At 33.8% G+C, this 18,227-nt stretch overlaps 1 protein-coding gene across 16 annotated transcripts in view; it reads left to right on the forward strand.

Moving 5' to 3' along the window:
* MLLT10 (MLLT10 histone lysine methyltransferase DOT1L cofactor) overlaps positions 1-18,227 on the forward strand; it is a 258,378-nt gene that overhangs the window by 196,958 nt on the left and 43,193 nt on the right. For 12 of the 16 annotated variants that reach the window (XM_053922164.2, XM_024576176.4, XM_024576220.4 and 9 more), the window contains one exon: positions 290-322. The exons of the other annotated variants lie outside the window; for them this stretch is intronic. In XM_053922164.2, the coding sequence (XP_053778139.1) occupies positions 290-322 (33 nt within the window). The remainder of the gene's footprint in view (positions 1-289; positions 323-18,227) is intronic. 16 annotated transcript variants of the gene reach the window in all.

Here is an 18,227-nt window from a genome sequence, read left to right on the forward strand (position 1 = left end):
ACTAAGCGTCTTCTTAAAAGTGATTTTGCATATGAATTATGAGTAAGGAAATTTGTCATCCTTATGATAATATACCTAACATTTAAATTTAGTAGGAAATATATTGACAAATACAATATTTAAAATTTTATATCATTGTAAAAAATGAGCTGACCTTGCAGTTTTAATGATTCAAGCAATGATACGTAATACTGAGATTTTATCATACTGATTTAGTCTATGCCTATATATTTCTTTTGTGTGTTTGAGAATGATCTTAACCTGAAGTCCTTTTTTCCTTACTTAAAAGCTTTCTCAGAGTTGCTGAATGCAATACATAATGGTAAGTTTTATTAGAATCTTCTCCAGTGGTTCATTTATCACAAAGGTTGCTTTTTACAGAGAATCCTGATTGAAAGCTTGCATGTTCTATTGATAAGATGAAATCCAGCTTTACCGTGAGTCAGTTATTCAGCAACTTAGTGAAAACTTTTTGTAGACTGCCTGTGGGACGATAATAGGGCACTATAGTTCATCACTTTGGCTCTTATTGTCTCTTTGTGAGCAGAATGTAATCGTGTTGTTCTAATTTTATGAAAGTTGTCTTTATTTTTGCAAATAGCTTTTGTAATTCTTTTGAGTTCTCTCTTGCCACTCCAGTTAATAATTGGTACCTGCATCAGGAATTTACTGCTTCTTCCACAACTTGGAATGAGAATTTTATTTTTAGGATTTTACATTAATGTATAGATTACTTTTATAATTTACCCTATATTTCACATAAAGAATAAAAAGAAGATAGCCTTTTAAATTAGGTCTAATTTGGGACCAGGTTTTCTTTATTAACTTTATGAAGTCTTGCGTATTTTGCTAATGTAGTTCAATTTGCAGTCAATTTGCGTTGTGTTTGCATTATATGCCAGGTGCTTACAAATCTTCTGCCGATAACAGAATAATGGCATGGTGAGCAGGCGTAGATACTCATTTTGATTTGAAGATGGGGATAGTTGGAACGTGATTTTATAAGTGATCATTTTATTAGTGCATGAATTTATTATAACTCTTGCTTCCCTGTGTAACCTGGAACTGCAGAGCCTTAGGTAATGAATACTTCAGATAAAAGGAACTCTTGAATACTACATTTTTAAAGGAAAAGGGATTGGAAGCATTCTTGAGAATAAACTAAACATGTTACCCAGTCTTCGGGAGGGAAATATAAAGAAATGAAGAGGTTTAACTTTTTTTTTCAGCTTGCATAGGTAAATTTAAATTTAGACTTACCCTTTAATTTTGGAATATTAGCATTAGGAGGCATACTGGAAGTTTAAAAAGAGTATACTTGGGGTAAAAAGAAAGTAGATTTCATGGGGAGCAATTGTAAATGAACTGCCACATTAATCTTTTGCCTTTATTAACTGAAAAATTACTGGGATATATTAATTTAATGGTACACTTCTCATGTTTCTCTGTATGGATGAATGAAGTTAATGCCATAGGATTGATATAATGAACACAGATTTTCTTTAAAATTTTTGGTTTTACGAGATTGAGAGAACTCGCTAATAGTTTTAGTCACAGTACAGAAAAATGAAATAAATCATGGACTTACACTTTTTCTTATTTATTTTACAACTGTAAGTTTGTACCTTTTGACTCCCTTTACCAATTTTGCCCTTCACCCACTCTCCCCAAGGCAACCACCAATCTGTTGTCTATATCTATGAGCTCATTTTTTTTTTAAGATTCCACATATAAGTGAGAGCATATAGTATTTATTTTTTTCTTTCTGACTTATCATTAAGCCCTCAAGGTTCATCCATGTTGTCATGAATGGCAAGATTTAGTTCTTTTTTATGGCTGAATAATAATATTTTAGTGTGTGTATATTTCCTTTATCCATTCATCCATCAATGGATATTTAGGTTGTTTTCATGTCTTCACTATTGTAAATAATGCTGCAGTGAACATGGAGGTGGATATAGAGTCATTCCTCAGTATCCACAAGGAACTGGTTCCAGGACAACCCCACCCCCCCACCCCCGGACACCCAACTCTGTGGATGTTCAAGTCCCTTACATAAAATGGGCAAAGTATTTGTATATAACCAACAGACATCCTCTATACACATTAAATGATCTCTGGGTTACTTGTAATACCTAATACAATGCAAATGATGTGCAAATAGTTGTATTATTTAGAGAATAATGATAAGAAAAAAGTTCATATGTGTTTAGAAGCAATGTGTCCCCCCCCCCCCCCAATATTTTCAGTCTGTTGTTGGTTGAATCTGCAGGTGTGGAACTCATGGATAGGGAGGGTCTGTCAACTGTATCTTTTACAATTAGTGTTTTTGTTGTTTTTGGAAAAATACCCAGAAGTGCAGTTGCTAGATCATATGGTATTTCTATCTCAGTATTTTGAGGAACCCCCCCCCCCCCCCCCCGCAAACAAATTTCCCTAGTGATTGTACCAGTTTACATTTCCACCAACACTGCACAAGGGTTCCCTGTCTCCATATTCTCTTTTTTTCTTTTTCTTAACAGCCATTCTAATACACATGGGATAATTATCTTACTGTGGTTTTGATTAACATTTATTTTCCTGATAATTTGTAACGTCAAGCATCTTTTCATATACTTTTTGGCCATCTGAGTGTCTTCTTTGGAAAATGTTTATTCACATCCTCCCATTTTTTAATTGGATGTTTTGATTTTTTGTTTATGTTTGCTCTTTATGTATTTGGATATTAACCCCTTATTCTTATTATATATATGATTTACAACCATTTTCTCCCAGTCAGTATGTTGCCTTTTCATTTTGATGGTTTCCTTTGCCATGTAGAATCTTTTTAGCTTGATATAGTCCCAGTTGTTTATTTTTGCTTTTAGTGTCAGACCTAAAAATATCATTTCCATGACCAATGTCAAGGAGTTTATTGTCTATGTTTCCTTCCAACAGTTTCATGGTTTCAGGTTTTACATTCAAGTCTTTAATCCATTTTTAGTTTATTTGGGGGTATGGTGTAAGACAATGGTCCAGTTTCATTCATTGCATGTGGCTGTGCAGTTTTCCTAGTACCATTTGTTGAAGAGACTGTTCTTTCCCCATTGTATATATTATTGGCTTCTTTGTTGTAAAATTGACCATATATGTATGGGTTTATTTCTTGGCTCTCTGTTCATTTCTACTGATCTATGTGTCTGTTTTTATGCCAATATTTTACTGTTTTGATGACTATACTTACATAATGCCATTTGAAACCAGTGACTCTGATGCCTCTGCCTTGTTCTTTTTTTCTCAAGATTGCTTTGGCCATTTGGGATTTTTTGTGGTTCCATACAAACTTTAGAACTGTTTGATCTATTTCTGTGAAAAATGCCTTTGGAATATTGATGGGGATTGCATTGACTCTGTAAATTGTTTTGGGTAGCAGGGACACTCCTATAATACTAATTTTTTTCAATCCACGACAATGGACTGTCTTCACATTTGTGTCTCTTTGGATTTCTTCCATTAATGTATAATAGTTTTCAGTGTAAAGAACTTCTACTTCTTTGGTTAAATTGATTTCTAGGCATTTTGTTATTTTTTTATTCAGTTGCAAATAGGATTGTTTTCTTAATTTCTCATTCTAATAATTCATTGTTAGTGTGTAGAAACAGATTTTTGCATATTGATTTGTATCCTGCAACTTTACTGAATTTGTCTACTAGTTCTAACAGTTTTTTGGTGAAGTATTTAGGGTTTTCTAAGATCATGTCATCTATAAACAGAGATACATTTACTTCTTTCTTTCCAATTTGGATGTCTTTTATTTCTTTTTCTTGACTAATTGTTCTGGACTTAGGTTTTTAATTGCAAAGACAAGTGTTGGATTGTCATCTAGTGAAGTAATATTTAGCCTATAGATGATTAAGGGAGAGTTGCTTGGATTAACTTAGAAAAGTCCATATGTTTATGTTTTCTCTCTTTTTCTCCCCAAATGTTAGCTTTTTAAAAAGATTATAGTAAAATACATACATTTATCATTTTAACTTTTTAATAAATTTTTATTTATTGATTTGAGAGAGAGAGAGAAACATCAATTTGTTGTTCCAGTTATTTATGCATTCATTAGTTGGTTCTTGTATTTGTGCTGATGGGCCTGGAATCAAGCTCACAACCTTGATGTATCAGGATGACACTCGAACCAACTTAACTACCTGGCCGAGGCTTAACTATTTTTGAGTGTACAGCTCAGTAGTGTTAAATATATTCACATTTCTGTATAACCAGTCTTTATAACTTTTTCATAAAACTTTTTATAAAACTGAAATTCATTAAACAACCCCGCTTCATCTTCTAGCCTCTGGCAACTACCATTCTACTTTGTGTTTGTATGACTGTGACATCTAGATAGCTCATGTGAGTAGAATCACACAGTATTTGTCTTTTTGTGACTGACTACGTTACTTTACTTTGCATAATGCCCTCAAGGTTTATGTATGTTATAGCATATGTCAGAATTATCTTCCTTTTTTATGGGTGAATAATATTTCATTGTGTGGATATGTCATCATTTTGTTTATCTTTTGAGGAATACTTGGGTTGCTCCCACCTTTTGACTATTATGAATAAGCTGCTTTAAATAAGGATGTACAAATATCTGTTGGAGTCTCCATTTTACCCAGAAGTATAATTGCTGGGTCATATGGTAGTTCTATTTTTAATTTTTGAGAAAGTATCATACAGTTTGCCATAGTGGCTGCCCAATTTTATATTCCCATCAACAGTGCAGAAGGCTTCCAATGTTTCCACATCCTTCCCAACACTCACTATATTTTGATAGTAAATTTGCCATTGATAGTAATCAGTTTAATGAGTGAGGTGTCAACTGCTAGCTTTAACATTTTTTTTCCATTGGGCATCATGCAATAAAAAGCTTGAGACTTGTCACTGGGGGAGGAAGGGAAAAGAAGAATTTATATTTCATCTTATTTTCTTTGATTTGTTTTATATGGTTGCTGTGACAAATTATCACAAACTTAAAACAATGCAAATTTACTGTCTTACAGTTTTATAGATTAGAAATCTGAGATGGATTTCATTAGGTTAAAATCAGTGTTTCCAGACATTTTTTCTTTTGTAATGTTGTGAGTCTGTTTCCTTACTATTTCCTACTTCTAGAGGCTGTTGGCTTTTCTTGCCTTGTAACCCCATCCTCTGTCTTCAAAGCCAGCAATGTTAGGTGAAGTCTCTCTCATGATTTTGTCTGTCTGGTACTCAGATTCAAAGTTGATGAGATCTCTGATGATTTAGTGGGGGTAGGAGAATGTGGAGGCATTATTATGCCTACCATATTTGCTCACCATTAATCTGACTGCTTTACTTAAGAAGGTATTACTTAAATCATTCAGGGTTAGGTTTTTATTAACAACAAACATTTAAAGAATAATATTGGCTTTAGCACCTATTCAGTTAACTCTTCTCCCTTGAATTACTAGTGATCAGTTCTTATTACCAATTCTAGGAGATAGTCAGGGTTTGTTTGGTTTTGTTTGTTTTTTACTTTATTTTGTTGCAATGAGAGTGTTGACCACTCTGTTTTGAAGCTCTGTATTCCACCACAACATTTTCCTTTCTTTGTTTAAATTATAAAATATTTCAAAAGTCCAGAGAGTAATTGAGACATCACACATTCATTACAGATGTAATACCTGCTAATATTTTTGCCATATTTTTATAGATCCTTTCCTGACTTTTATATGAAATATTTGATACATTGGTGGCAATATGTAGAAGTTACATAGCATACCCTAATAAAACGAACACTCAGGAACCGCCACCAATTTAAGAAATAGAATATTATCAACACTGTTGAATCTAGCACATGGTTTTCACCATTGCAATTCCCAGAGGAACTATCCTGGATGTTATGTTTATCATTACTTTGCTTTAATTAGTTATTTTGTATGCATGCATGCATGCTTGTATGTAGAAAATTACACCCCCCTTATTCCATTTTTATATTTCTCTCTTCTCAAATAAATGGTTCTTTCTCTACTACTTCAGTATCTCATTATCTCTTTTCAAATCCAATTTTTAAGGAGATAAAATTCATATAACAAAAATTACCATTTTAACCATTTAAAAGAGTGTGGTTTAGAGGTTTTTTAAATAGTACGTTCACAATGTTGTGCGTCTGTCACCACTGTCAAATTCCAGAACATTTTCATCAACCCAGAAAGAAATCACATAATCCCAACCCCTCTTCCTCATCCCCCACAATCCTCTGACAACCACTAATCCAGCAATTTTCAACCTTTTTCATCTCCTGAAGCACATAATCTAATTTCTAAAATTTTGCAGCACAGCAAAAAAATACGTTTTTTGCCAGTCTGACAAAAAAGTTGGTATAATTTTGATTCATTCACACCACATAGTTATTGTTGTGTTGGCTGTTGTCATTTGTTTATTTGACAGTCTAGGGGAAAAGAAGTCATTGTCCCTGACTGAATAGTCAGGTGTTGCATGTTTTAAGCATTCTTGCAGCACCTACTTTCTGTCCTTGTGGACTTTAGACATACAGGGAATCATATAGTATGTGGCCTTTTGTGTTTGGCTTCCTTTTCTTAGCATAATGTTTTCCATGTTTAAACATAAGCTTTATGCATGTTATAGCATGAATCAGCTCTTTATTCTTTTTTTAATGACTGAATAATTAATATACATTTTATGGATACGCCACATTTTGGTTTTCCACTCATTAGTTGATGGACATTTGGGTTGTTTTCACTTCTTGGCTAGTATGAATGTCATGCTGCTGTGAACATTCATGTACAAATTTTTGTGTGAACATATGTTTTTGTTTTGGGTATATAATTAGGAGTAGAATTGCTGGGTCATATGATAACTCTGTGTTTAACTTTTTGAGGAACAGCCAACTGTTTTCCACAGAGGCTGCACTATTTTTTTATGTTGCCATTAGTAGTGTACTGACAGTATGAGGGTTCTGATTTCTCTACATCCTCACCAAGACTTATTTTCTCTTTTTTAAAATCATACCTATTTAGGTAGGTGTGAGGAGGTATCATACTGTGGTTTTGACTTATAGTTCCCTAGTGATTAATTACATTAGCATCTTTTCATGTTTCATTGGCCATTTGTATATATTCTTGGGAGAAATATTATGTTCTTGTGTCAGTTTTTGTAGTTAGTATGTTTCTAGGAATTTGACTGTTTCATCTGTTTTTTTTAATTTCTTGGCATATAATTTTTCATAGTATTCTTTTTATAATCCCTTTTGTTTAGGTGGGGTAGTAGGATCCTCTTTCATTCCTGATTTTAGTAATTTGAGCATCTCCTCATCAGTTTAGATGAAGATTGGTAAATTTTATTCATCTTTTAAACCAACTTTTGGTTATATTCATTTTCTCTGTAGGTAGTTTTTCTGTTCCTTATTACATTTCTGCTGTTTACTATTCCCATTCTTCTACTTGTTTTGGGTTTAGTTTTATTCTTTTTTTCTTGTTTCTTACGGTGGAAAGTTAGATTTTTTTGTTGTTGTTTGAAAGTAGGCCTTTCTGCGAGTATATCAGTATCTTTTATGATTCCTTTCAGTACTCCTTAATTGTTTTATTCCAAGTATCTTCTCCGCTACTTTTTAATGTGTTATCATATGCATATTCCCTCAGAAAGTATTTTAACTATGCCTACAGATTCAGCTATTGTTTATACTCATTAGATTTCCAAATATGTGCCTCTAATACAGAATTTTCTCTTCAGGTTTAGATTTATTTCCAACAACCTAATCTCTATTGCCACTCTAAGCCTGCTTTTCTTGTGTTCTTTATTGCCTATGGTACTTCACCTTACTAGAGTTATGCTAGGGAGTTAATTGAACTCTCTCCTCTCATTTTCTTTGTCATCATTTGTTTTTTAAAGGTTTTTTCCTGTTTTGTTTTTGAATTTAATCTGTCTTTTTCTTTGTTTCCACTGCCTCTGCTTGGGTAATCCTACATAATTTGTCATGTGAACTCTTTCAGCGACCCCCTAACCTTCATTCCATTATCCAGTTCATTCTCTAGGTGCTACTAGAGTCAGTAGTTTATTTAAAATTGCAAGTCAGACCATATTACTATCTTACTTAAATCCTTTAAGAATTTTATGGTATTAAGGGGATAAAATTCATCTTCCTTAGCATATGGAGGGTTTTGTTGTTGTTAATAATTTGGCACTTAAACTAACTCTCCAGCCTCATTGCTGCTTCTCTCCAAGTGTATATACTGCATCGGTATAATCTACTTGTAGTCCTGGTACCCTCTTTTCTGCTAAATCTATTATAATTTAAATTTTGGTTTTGTCAGCTGGTATGGCCTTCCTGTTTTCTTTATTTAGTGAAAGTAGAATTTAAAACTAAACATGGTTTATTTCATTGTATATATGTACCACAGCTTTTTTATCCATGTCTATTGATGGGTTGCTTCCATACCTTGACTCTTGTAAATAACATTGCAGTGAACTTAGGGTTGCATATATTCTTTCAAATTAGTGTTTTGAGTTTCTTGGGATCTGTTCCCAAAAGTGGAATTGCTGGGTCATAAGGCAATTACATTTTTAATTTTTTGAGGAAAAGCGATAGTGTTTTCCACAGTGGCTGCATCAGTTTGCATTTCCACCGAGTGCACAAAGGTTCCCTTTCCTCCACATTTTTGCCAACACTTGTTTGTGGATTTATTGATGATAGCCATTCTGACAGGTATGACGTGATATTTCATTGTGGCTTTAATTTGCATCTCTCTGACAGTGACATTGAGCATCTTTTCATACATCTGTTGGCCTTCTTTATGTTCTCTTAGGAGAACTGTCTATTCAGGTCCTTTGCCAATTTTTTTAGTTGAATTGTTTGATCTTTTGGTGTTGAGTTGTATGAGTTCTTTATAAATGTTGGCTATTAACCCTTTCTTGGATGTATCATTGGTAAGTATTGTATCTTCTCCCATTTAGTAGGTTGCTTTCAGTTTATTTTGATAGTTTCTTTTATCATGCAAAAACTTTTTAGTTTGATACAGTTCTGTTTATTTTTTCTTTTGTTTCACTTGCCCTAGAAGATGTATCAGAAAAAATATTGCTGAGAGAAATGTATTGGGGGGAACACTTTGTGTAAAGTATATGATTTTAAAGCCACTAAGCTATATACCTCAAACTACTTCAAAATAATACTGAATGTAAACTATAATTGAAAAATAGAAAAAGAGCAAAATAAACTAACAAAGTTTTAAAAAGTAAAACTAATATAATTTTTATTCCCTGCCAGATTTTTTTCTGACACCTTTTATAGAATTATTACTTAAAAAAAATACTTCTGGGTTCATGTATGTTCATTTCCCTTCTTCAGTCTATCTCTGTTGCTCTTCCAGACAATTGTTTTTGTTTCTGTGATCCATATCTTAGTCATACCTGTCTCACATTTGTGAAACTTTGAAACATTTTTTTTTCATTATATAGGTGATATTCTGAAGCATTGAAGCCTGGATTATTTTTATTATTTACTCTATAGCATCTGATGCATCTCAAAATATTTTATTTTACAGAGCTTTATAAAATTAAAATTTATTAGTTCACTGAGATGTTTTGAAATACTTGCAAGGACTAAGGAAATATTGTGTATTTATAGTCATAAATGTTGAGTTTTAAGCATACATCTTGATTGGGTGTTTTTCAGAAAGTTCTTGGGACTTCTGGGTGTATGTGAAATATTCCATAAACTTTTGAAATTGGTGTTTTCTGGTACAGAAATAAGAATATCATCAATACAAAGAAAAATACTTTTAGGATAACATCTCACCAATCTAAAAACAGCAACAACAACAAATTAGGCCCAGTGGGATGAATTTTATGTGACCAGAGAAAGTTTGGGAATTTAAGAGTTAAAGAAATAATAATAAAAGTATTGTCACAACAATGAAAAAAGAAAACAGAACAGGTAGGAGAAAGATATTTAGAAATCTTTTGATCAATATTAGAAGCTTTTAAGGCAATTTGGATAGGCAAAGATCAATATATGGAGAATAAACTTTAAATAGATGCCTGTGAAGTGAAAATGCCTTGCATTGCCTAACATTTGATTTTATAGTGCTGCTTGCGAACTAGCTAGCTTGATTATATAGATTTCACGATATTACTAAATTGTATGTGTAGCTTTTCTGTTTCATTTAGTAGGTATATTTTTAAATGCTTAATAATGATGAGACAAGTAATACATATTTATAGACACATGGACACATACATGCAGGGATTATAGGTTAATTTCATAGTGCAGTTGAAACTAGCATATCATCAACTTGGTTTTCATCATAATATTTCAGGTATGACTTTGGTGCTTTCTAGATTGTTTTATCTGTTTACAAATTTTTCACTAAACTATAAACTCGTTATTGTAGGGGTTGGGTTTTATTCGTCTTTATTTCATCAGTATTTAGCTTATCATCAAATAGACTGTCCGTAATGTTGAGTGCATAAATTGTTGTCAGTTGCTACACAGTCCTCAAATGAGTTTCATATATTTTTAGTAATATGTTCATTTTCTTTGGTAATTAAACTTTCAAATTAGGCAGTCTTGTTGGTGTCAGAATAGTAACTTGGTTCCTTGCTACATTAATGGCATTGCTTCATTTATTTGTCTTGGCAACTATCACTTTTAACATAGTTTTACAATAGTAGGTTAAAGTAGTTAAAGAGCTTAGATCTATTTTCACAGCAGTATATTGCTAATTGACTTTTGTGCCCCATTACTATTCTTTTAAATACTCTTTAATTATGGTGCTTATAGCTTGTCATGACCATACTCATTAAACAAATCTCATTTGATGGAAGAGGCAAAGTAATGCCAGCAAATTATTCATAGATATCTGCTATAGGATGGAGAATAAGTATGAATGCTAATTGATTTTACAATGAATGTTCTCCCTCACGAATGGTATCCTACTCAGGTTTGTCAGATTAGTTTGTAGGAAACTACATCTTTGTTATTCACGTGTCCCTTTTTTATTTCAGGGAAGCATTAAGGAGGTAGGGATCTTAAGAACAGAGATGAGGAATTCTCAGGCATAACAGTTCCCTAGTCTGTTAAGCATTTGAGATTCACTATGTATAATGAGATATTATTGATGGGGAGGAGTTGTTGCTCTGTATAGTGTGGAGATTAGTTCTAATTTCTTTTTAATCACAATAAACTTGATTTTTCTTCTTACCTAATTAGTTGGTGTGTTCTTTATTTCTGTACAATAAATTGTTACATTCCAGGATACATCAAACACTACTATTCCATTCCAATGTTTTGCTCCTGTGTACGAAGGACTGACTAATACTATACAGCCCTGCTAAGTAGTGTAAGACATATACTATAGATAAGACAGTAAGACCTTTTCCATTTCAAAGTGTCTAAGCTACTTTGTCTCTTGAATCACTATGTGCTTCTGGACATAGGCTCCAAAGACTTTTAAGTAGTAAACACAAAGGATATTGATATTTGGATGGTGAGTCAGCCACTGGGGAGAAAAAGTAATTTTCAGTATGCTTGTTAACTATACTACAAAGCAAAATGAATTTATAAGCTTTTCATTGAAACTGCAAGAGAGACAGAACCTGAAATGTTCCTACTGAGTGAAGGAATTAGTATAAATGAAAATTAATTTACAATAATTTTAAGTTAATTGAGTGGTAATACCATTAATAATCTGCCTTTTTTACTTTAGTGAAAACAAATTTATAATGACTTAAAATTTCCATAGTTGTTTGTGTGTTTTTTTTTAGGACCTTTAACTCTGCTGATTTTTTTCCTTCCATATGACTTAAATTCCTCAACTTGTCTAACGTAATAATTTTTAGGGACTAGTTATTAAAAATTAAGAATGAAAGTGCGTCTTTTCTTTAGACAAAGATTATAATTCTACACTATCAAAGCTGGAACTTTAAATTCATAGGTATGTACCAAACTTAAACATGATTCTAAAGGTAATTGTGTTAAATTAATGTAGTTTGGAACCTACAGTAGTTTGCAGTAGTTTGGAAACTACTAATGTAGTTTGGAAACCTTCCCATATAAGACAGTATTAGAGCTGTGTAGTCACAAAAATTATAATTGGAAGGAATTCTTCATAATCTTGAATGGTTGGTGTAATGAAGTGTGTTATTATGTTCTTACCTGTTGTACTTGATTGGAATTGTCTGCTGTATTGCTAAGACATGGTAGGGTGGGATTTAGGATTCCTAAAACTACTTACCTGTCAGGGTCTAGATGCCAAAGTTTTGATTTTTAAGACCACTTTCTAAATCTGTGACCATTCCTTCTTACTAATGGAAAGAAGAAGCTGAGATATCCCATGATTTATAATAATTCTGTAATTTGAATGTATCTCTCAAATACTTCTAGATCAGTTGAAGAATGAGCATGTGTATTCTGAATCCACTAGTGGATTAACCAATTAATGTATTCATCTACCCCTGGCCCTCCTCTAAAAATCTCAGTATCACATATTAATAAGACTAATTTTGCAGGATTGTAAGTATCTGCTATATGGAATGTTTCAAGAGTGTCTCAGCTTTTTTTTTCATTGACAAGTATATATTATATTCTTTCTGTATCTGACATTCTGGTTAGTTGCTTTGGGGAAATAAGTATACTGTTCTGCACATGAATCCTGTCTTTAGGGAACATAAAAGCTAAAAGGAAGAGCAATGTGTGTATATCAATAAATGAAAATTTCAAGATAGACTGAGCTTCTCTAAGGATCTGTAGTACAGTAAGAGTTTAAGGTCAGGGAAAATTACTTTCAACTGAGGGAACGAGATGTCCAGGAAATGTAATATTTTACCTGATGCTTAAAGAACATGTAGAATTTAGGTATTTGTAGATAGGGAAACAGGGTTAGATGCCCAATCCTAGGAAAACAAATAGCACCAGCAGTGGCACAAGTATGAGAATACACAGGCTGTGTGAAGTTATGGTGATATTGATATTTAATATGAAATATATATGAAATAGCAACCTCAGATATTAGACTAAGGAGTTGGAAGTTGTTGGTGTTCGGTGGGAAAAAAGATAAAACTCAGGTTCATCTGGCTACAGCATATAAGATTGAAAGGAGCTAATGTTTGATCAGAGAAAATAATTAGGTTTCTGTACAGTCTAGCGATTTTCAACCTTTTTCATCTCATGGCACACATAAACTAACTATAAAAATTCTACAGCACACCAAAAAGTATATTTTTTGCTGATATGACAAAAATCTAGGTATATTTTGATTGATTCACATCGGACAGCTATAGTTGTGTTTGCTGTTGTCATTTTTTAATTTGATAATCTAAGGGAAAAGAGGTGAGTACCACTGACTTATTAGTCAGGTATTGTGTGTTTTTAAAATTCTTCTTTTTTTTAAGTATATTTAATTGATTATGCTATTACAGTTGTCCTATTTTTTTCCTGCCCTTTATTCTCCTCTGCCCTGCACCACTCCTCCTACGAGGATTCTCCCCTCCACCTTAGTCATGTCTGTGGGTTGTACATGTAAGTTCTTTGGCTTCTCCATTTCTTATACTGTTCTTAACCTCCCCCTGTCTGTTTTGTACCTACCATTTATGCTTCTTAATCCCTGTACTTCTTCTCCTCTTTTCCCCCTTCACCCTATCCCCTAATAACCCTCCATTTCTGTGATTCTTTTCCTGTTCTAGTTGTTTGCTTATTACTTTTTTTGTTTTGCTTGTTCTTCTTTAGGTTCAGTTGTTGATAGTTTTGAGTTTGTCGTCATTTTACTGTTTATAGATTTGGTCATCTTTTTCTTATATAAGTCTCTTTAACATTTCATCTAATAAGGGCTTGGTGATGATGAACTCCTTTAACTTGACCTTATCTGAGAAGCACTTTCTCTGCCCTTCCATTCTAAATGATAGCTTTGCTGGATAGAGTAACCTCAGATATAGGTCCTTGCCTTTCATGACTTTGAATACTTCTTTCCAGCCCCTTCTTGCCTGCAAGGTTTCTTTGAAGGAATCAGCTGATAGCCTTATGGGAACTCCTTTGTAGGTAACTGTCTCCTTTTCTCTTGCTGCTTTGAAGATTCTCTCCTTATCTTTAATCTTGGGTAATGTAATTATGGTGTGTTTTGGTGTCTGCTTCCTTGGGTCCAACTTCTTTGGAACCCTGGGCTTCCTGGATTTCCTGGAAGTCTATTTTCTTTGCCATATTAGGGAATTTTTCCTTCATTATGTTTTCAAATAAGTTTTCAGCTTCTTGCTCTTTCTCTTATCCTTCTGGCACCCCTATGATTCAGATGTTGGAACATTTAAAGTTGTCTTGGAGGTTTCTAAGCCTCTCCTCGTTTTTTTGAATTCTTGTTTCTTCGTTCTCTTCTGGTTGAAAGGTTATTTCTTCCTTCAGGTCCAAAGCATCAATTTAAGTCCTGGGTCCCTTCCCTTCACTATTGGTTCCCTATATATTTTTCTTTATTTCACTATGCATAGCCTTAACTTTTTTCTCTATTTTGCAACCATACTAAACCATCTCCGTGGTAAACCATTTCAGGTAACCATTCCTAATTACCAGTGTTTTGAACTCTGCATCTTATAGGTTGGCTATCTCTTCATTGCTTAGTTCTGTTTTTGGAGTTTTGATCTGTTCTTTCATTTGGGCCATATTTCTTTGTGTCGGTGCACCTGTTCTGTTGTCATGTTGGAAGCCTTCAGTATTTGCCAGGGCTGGGCAGCCCACTTTGCTGCATTGTGGCAGTGTATGTTGGGGACGGGTCCGGGAGGGAACAATGCCACTTGCACAGCTGTGGGCTCTTTCAGTCACTTCCCCCACTACCCACAAGTAAATTTGGCCCTTCTGGTGCTGATTCTCAGGTGGGTGGGTTTGTGTACATTCTAAGACCCTGTGGGTCTCTCCAGTGAACTCTCCTGTGAGACTGGGAGTTTCTCCCCCTGCCGCAACCCCCACAGATTTTTACCACCAGAGGTTTTGAAGCTTTATTTCCCTTCAGTGGAACCCTGGGTTGTGCTGTCTCACTCCCCAGTTGTTCCTCCTGGTTTATCCACACGTGAATGTGGGACTACCTGGTATGCCAGCCACCACCTTGCCCCACATCCTCTCAGCCCCGGCTGCCTGTCTCTGTCCCTCCTACCAGTCTGAATGAATGTTTATTCTTTAACTCCTTGATTGTTGGACTTGCATACAGTTTGATTTTCTGGCAGTCCTGGTTATTCTTTGTTTTCAAATTTATCCTTCTTTTGGTTCTGCGAGGAGGCAAAGTATCTACCTACATCTCCATCTTGGCCTTAAGTCTAATGTTCTGACAGCATATTAGTGTGCCTCTTGTGGCACACCAATTGAAAATTGCTGATCTAGCCAAATGTATCAAGGGCCCAAATAAGGATAATGGAAGTCAGATAATGGAAGAAGTGGTAGTAATTGTCAATGAATTGAATGTCAGTAGCTGAGAGAATTTGGGTATTAATATACCAACAAGACATTTAAGTACAGATATTTAGCATGCAAATGAATAGATGAAGTTAGAGTTTGGATGTGAAGGAAAATTGAAAGTAGTCCATATAGGGGTAAATCACTGACACTCTTAAGATTGGTCATGGCTGAGAAATGTTGGTAGAGAAAACAAAGAGTTTGGATCAGGGTTATTTTAAGATTGAAAAGTCTTAATGGGTGGAAAGGAAGACTCTAGAAGGATAATGGATTAAGATGCGAGAGAAGAATATTTGATCAACCAAAAATCTGAATAGATGGGAAGCAGTCAAGTGAACAAGTAGAAAGCGTCAACTTGAAGGAAGGACAGAATAGCTGTGAAAATACTCAATGTAAAACAAATCAAAACCTTAATTTAAAAAAATCTTCATAATATTTGATTAGTGAATGTTTAAATTACTAGGAATTTTAAAAATAAGTTTCCTCACAAAAGATATGGTTATTGCTTTTAATATGTGTAGTAATGAATGAGAGTATTTTCCTTTTACTTATTCAACTAGTGTTTCAGTGATTACATGGAATAATAAATAATGGTACCTATATAAGTAAAGATTGTGCTTCTGAGTTCTAGTTATTTTCTTTTGTAATCCTGAAAAGCAATTACCTTTCCTTTTGAAAAAGTGTGGTAAAAGTGTGTTTGTTCCTCATCCTGTTCTGTGCCAAAAAGTGGTACCTTCTAAATTTTTTTCTCTAAATAATTAATTTGAAGTTTCCTAACATGATTTTATATCTAATTTCTTTATTATTTTCAAAATCCATTTTTCTTCTTCGCTATGGGTTGGTTCAGATCCTTATTATATCTTACACGGGTTGTTATATTAGCCTTCTTTTGGTTTTGTCCAGTATACCTACAGTTGATCAGTTGGGCTTACTCAAGGCAGTATCTCAGAAATGATGGTAGGGAAGTATGTCACTTAGTCATTTATGAGGGGAAAAAAAAACCAAACATGGCTGTCTAGAATAACAAATGTTGCTTGCCTTATTGTTCCTTAAAGTAATCTTGGGAAAATGAATTATGATTGGGAAGTTGCTGGCATAGTGAATCTATCACAGTAGGGACAGTTAGTTAAATTATGTTTAAAGATTATCAGTCACCTTCTTGATAAGATTCTTTTCCCTCTTTATAATGCAGTTGACTGTTCTGCAGCTTCCTTTCACATTAATTTGTAGTTGTGTGTTTACAGAAATTATGTCCTAATCACCTTGTTTAATGGAGATACAGACCATGTATTATGGTGAATTGTTTCTATAAATGTCTAGTGTTAGTTTCATACTCAGAGGGTCATTTTATTTCAGGATCTCTGGATACAATAGTATATTGATATAACAGATATGTATTTGGAATTATGGTTCTCAGATTTTTCTCCATCATGCTTGTAATATCACGAGCAAGTAATATTTACACTCAAAAGGTATGTTAGGGAGCTTATATTGAAAAGTTGTCCCTGGGTATGTCAACATTTAGGAGACCAAAAATCTTAAATCCATCTAGGCTGGTAATATGAAGTCAGATTTTCTACCCAGATCAGTCTTCATGGAACTATACAGAAAAAACAGACTAGTGTGATAAACACATAAAAGACATGAGGGAAGATAATAATTTGAAACAAAATATTAAAAAGTAACAACTAGAAATTTTAGGTATGGAAATCTATAATACTTGAAGTAAAGAACACAAGGAATGGGGTGAATAGCATAAGCTATATAGCTGAGGAACAAAGTAATTTAATGGGTAGGTCAGATTAAGGAAATCTCTAGAAAGGAGGAGATGACCAAGACTACACACATACAAATATACACACATATATACAAACCTACATACAAACAAACAAAATAAAAGCTATATATTAGGGAAGATAGAAGAAGAACCCAGATAACAGGAGTCCCAAAAAGGGGAGAGAGAAATGGAGAGGAGGAAATAATCTGAAGAAATAATGGAAGTAAACTACCTTTAAACAGCTGAGAGATCTTAGATTGAAGCAACCCATAGAGTGCCAAAGAAAAAAGAGAGAAGGAAAGGTCTTCTTCTGGACATGTTATAGGGAAATTTTTAAATACAAAGACAAGGAAGAAATTCTAAAGCATGGAATATTAAAATGAAGTGCTTCATGGGAAGTGATCTAAAAGGACTAAATAGAAGTGACTTCTGTCCTAAGGAACATATGAAAAGGCTAGACTAGTAGATGTATTTATCATAGCAAAAAATTGGAAATACTGGAAATGTAAAAATTACACTCATATTTTTTACAGCAGCTCCTAGATTTATCAAGTGATATTTAGGAAGCTTACCTAGCAACTTCGAAGTATATCCATGACATATTTTCTTTTCTTTTTTTTAATTGATTTTAAAAACTATTTTATTTATTTATTTTCAGAGAAGGGGAATAGAGAGAGAAAGAGGGAGAGAAACATCAATATGTGGTTGCCTCTCATATCCCCCCTACTTACTGGGGACCTGGCCCGCAACCCAGGCGTGTGCCCTGACCAGGAATTGAAGCCGTGACCCTTTGGTTCGCAGGCTGCCTGCCGCTCTGTCCACTGAGCCACACCAGCAAGGGCTCCATGACATACTTTCTCAGACACCAAACCCAGAATTACAAATCGTATATGTATTATGCATAAAATAATATGACCGAGGACTGTCAATTTCTTACTATATAATTCTTGTTTTCATAGGGCTCAGACTACAGTTGGAAGAGTCAAAAATATAAATGAATAGTTACAGAATAAAATA

The sequence above is a fragment of the Desmodus rotundus genome, chromosome 4 (assembly GCF_022682495.2).
Source record: "Desmodus rotundus isolate HL8 chromosome 4, HLdesRot8A.1, whole genome shotgun sequence".
In the NCBI taxonomy this organism is placed as follows: domain Eukaryota; kingdom Metazoa; phylum Chordata; class Mammalia; order Chiroptera; family Phyllostomidae; genus Desmodus; species Desmodus rotundus.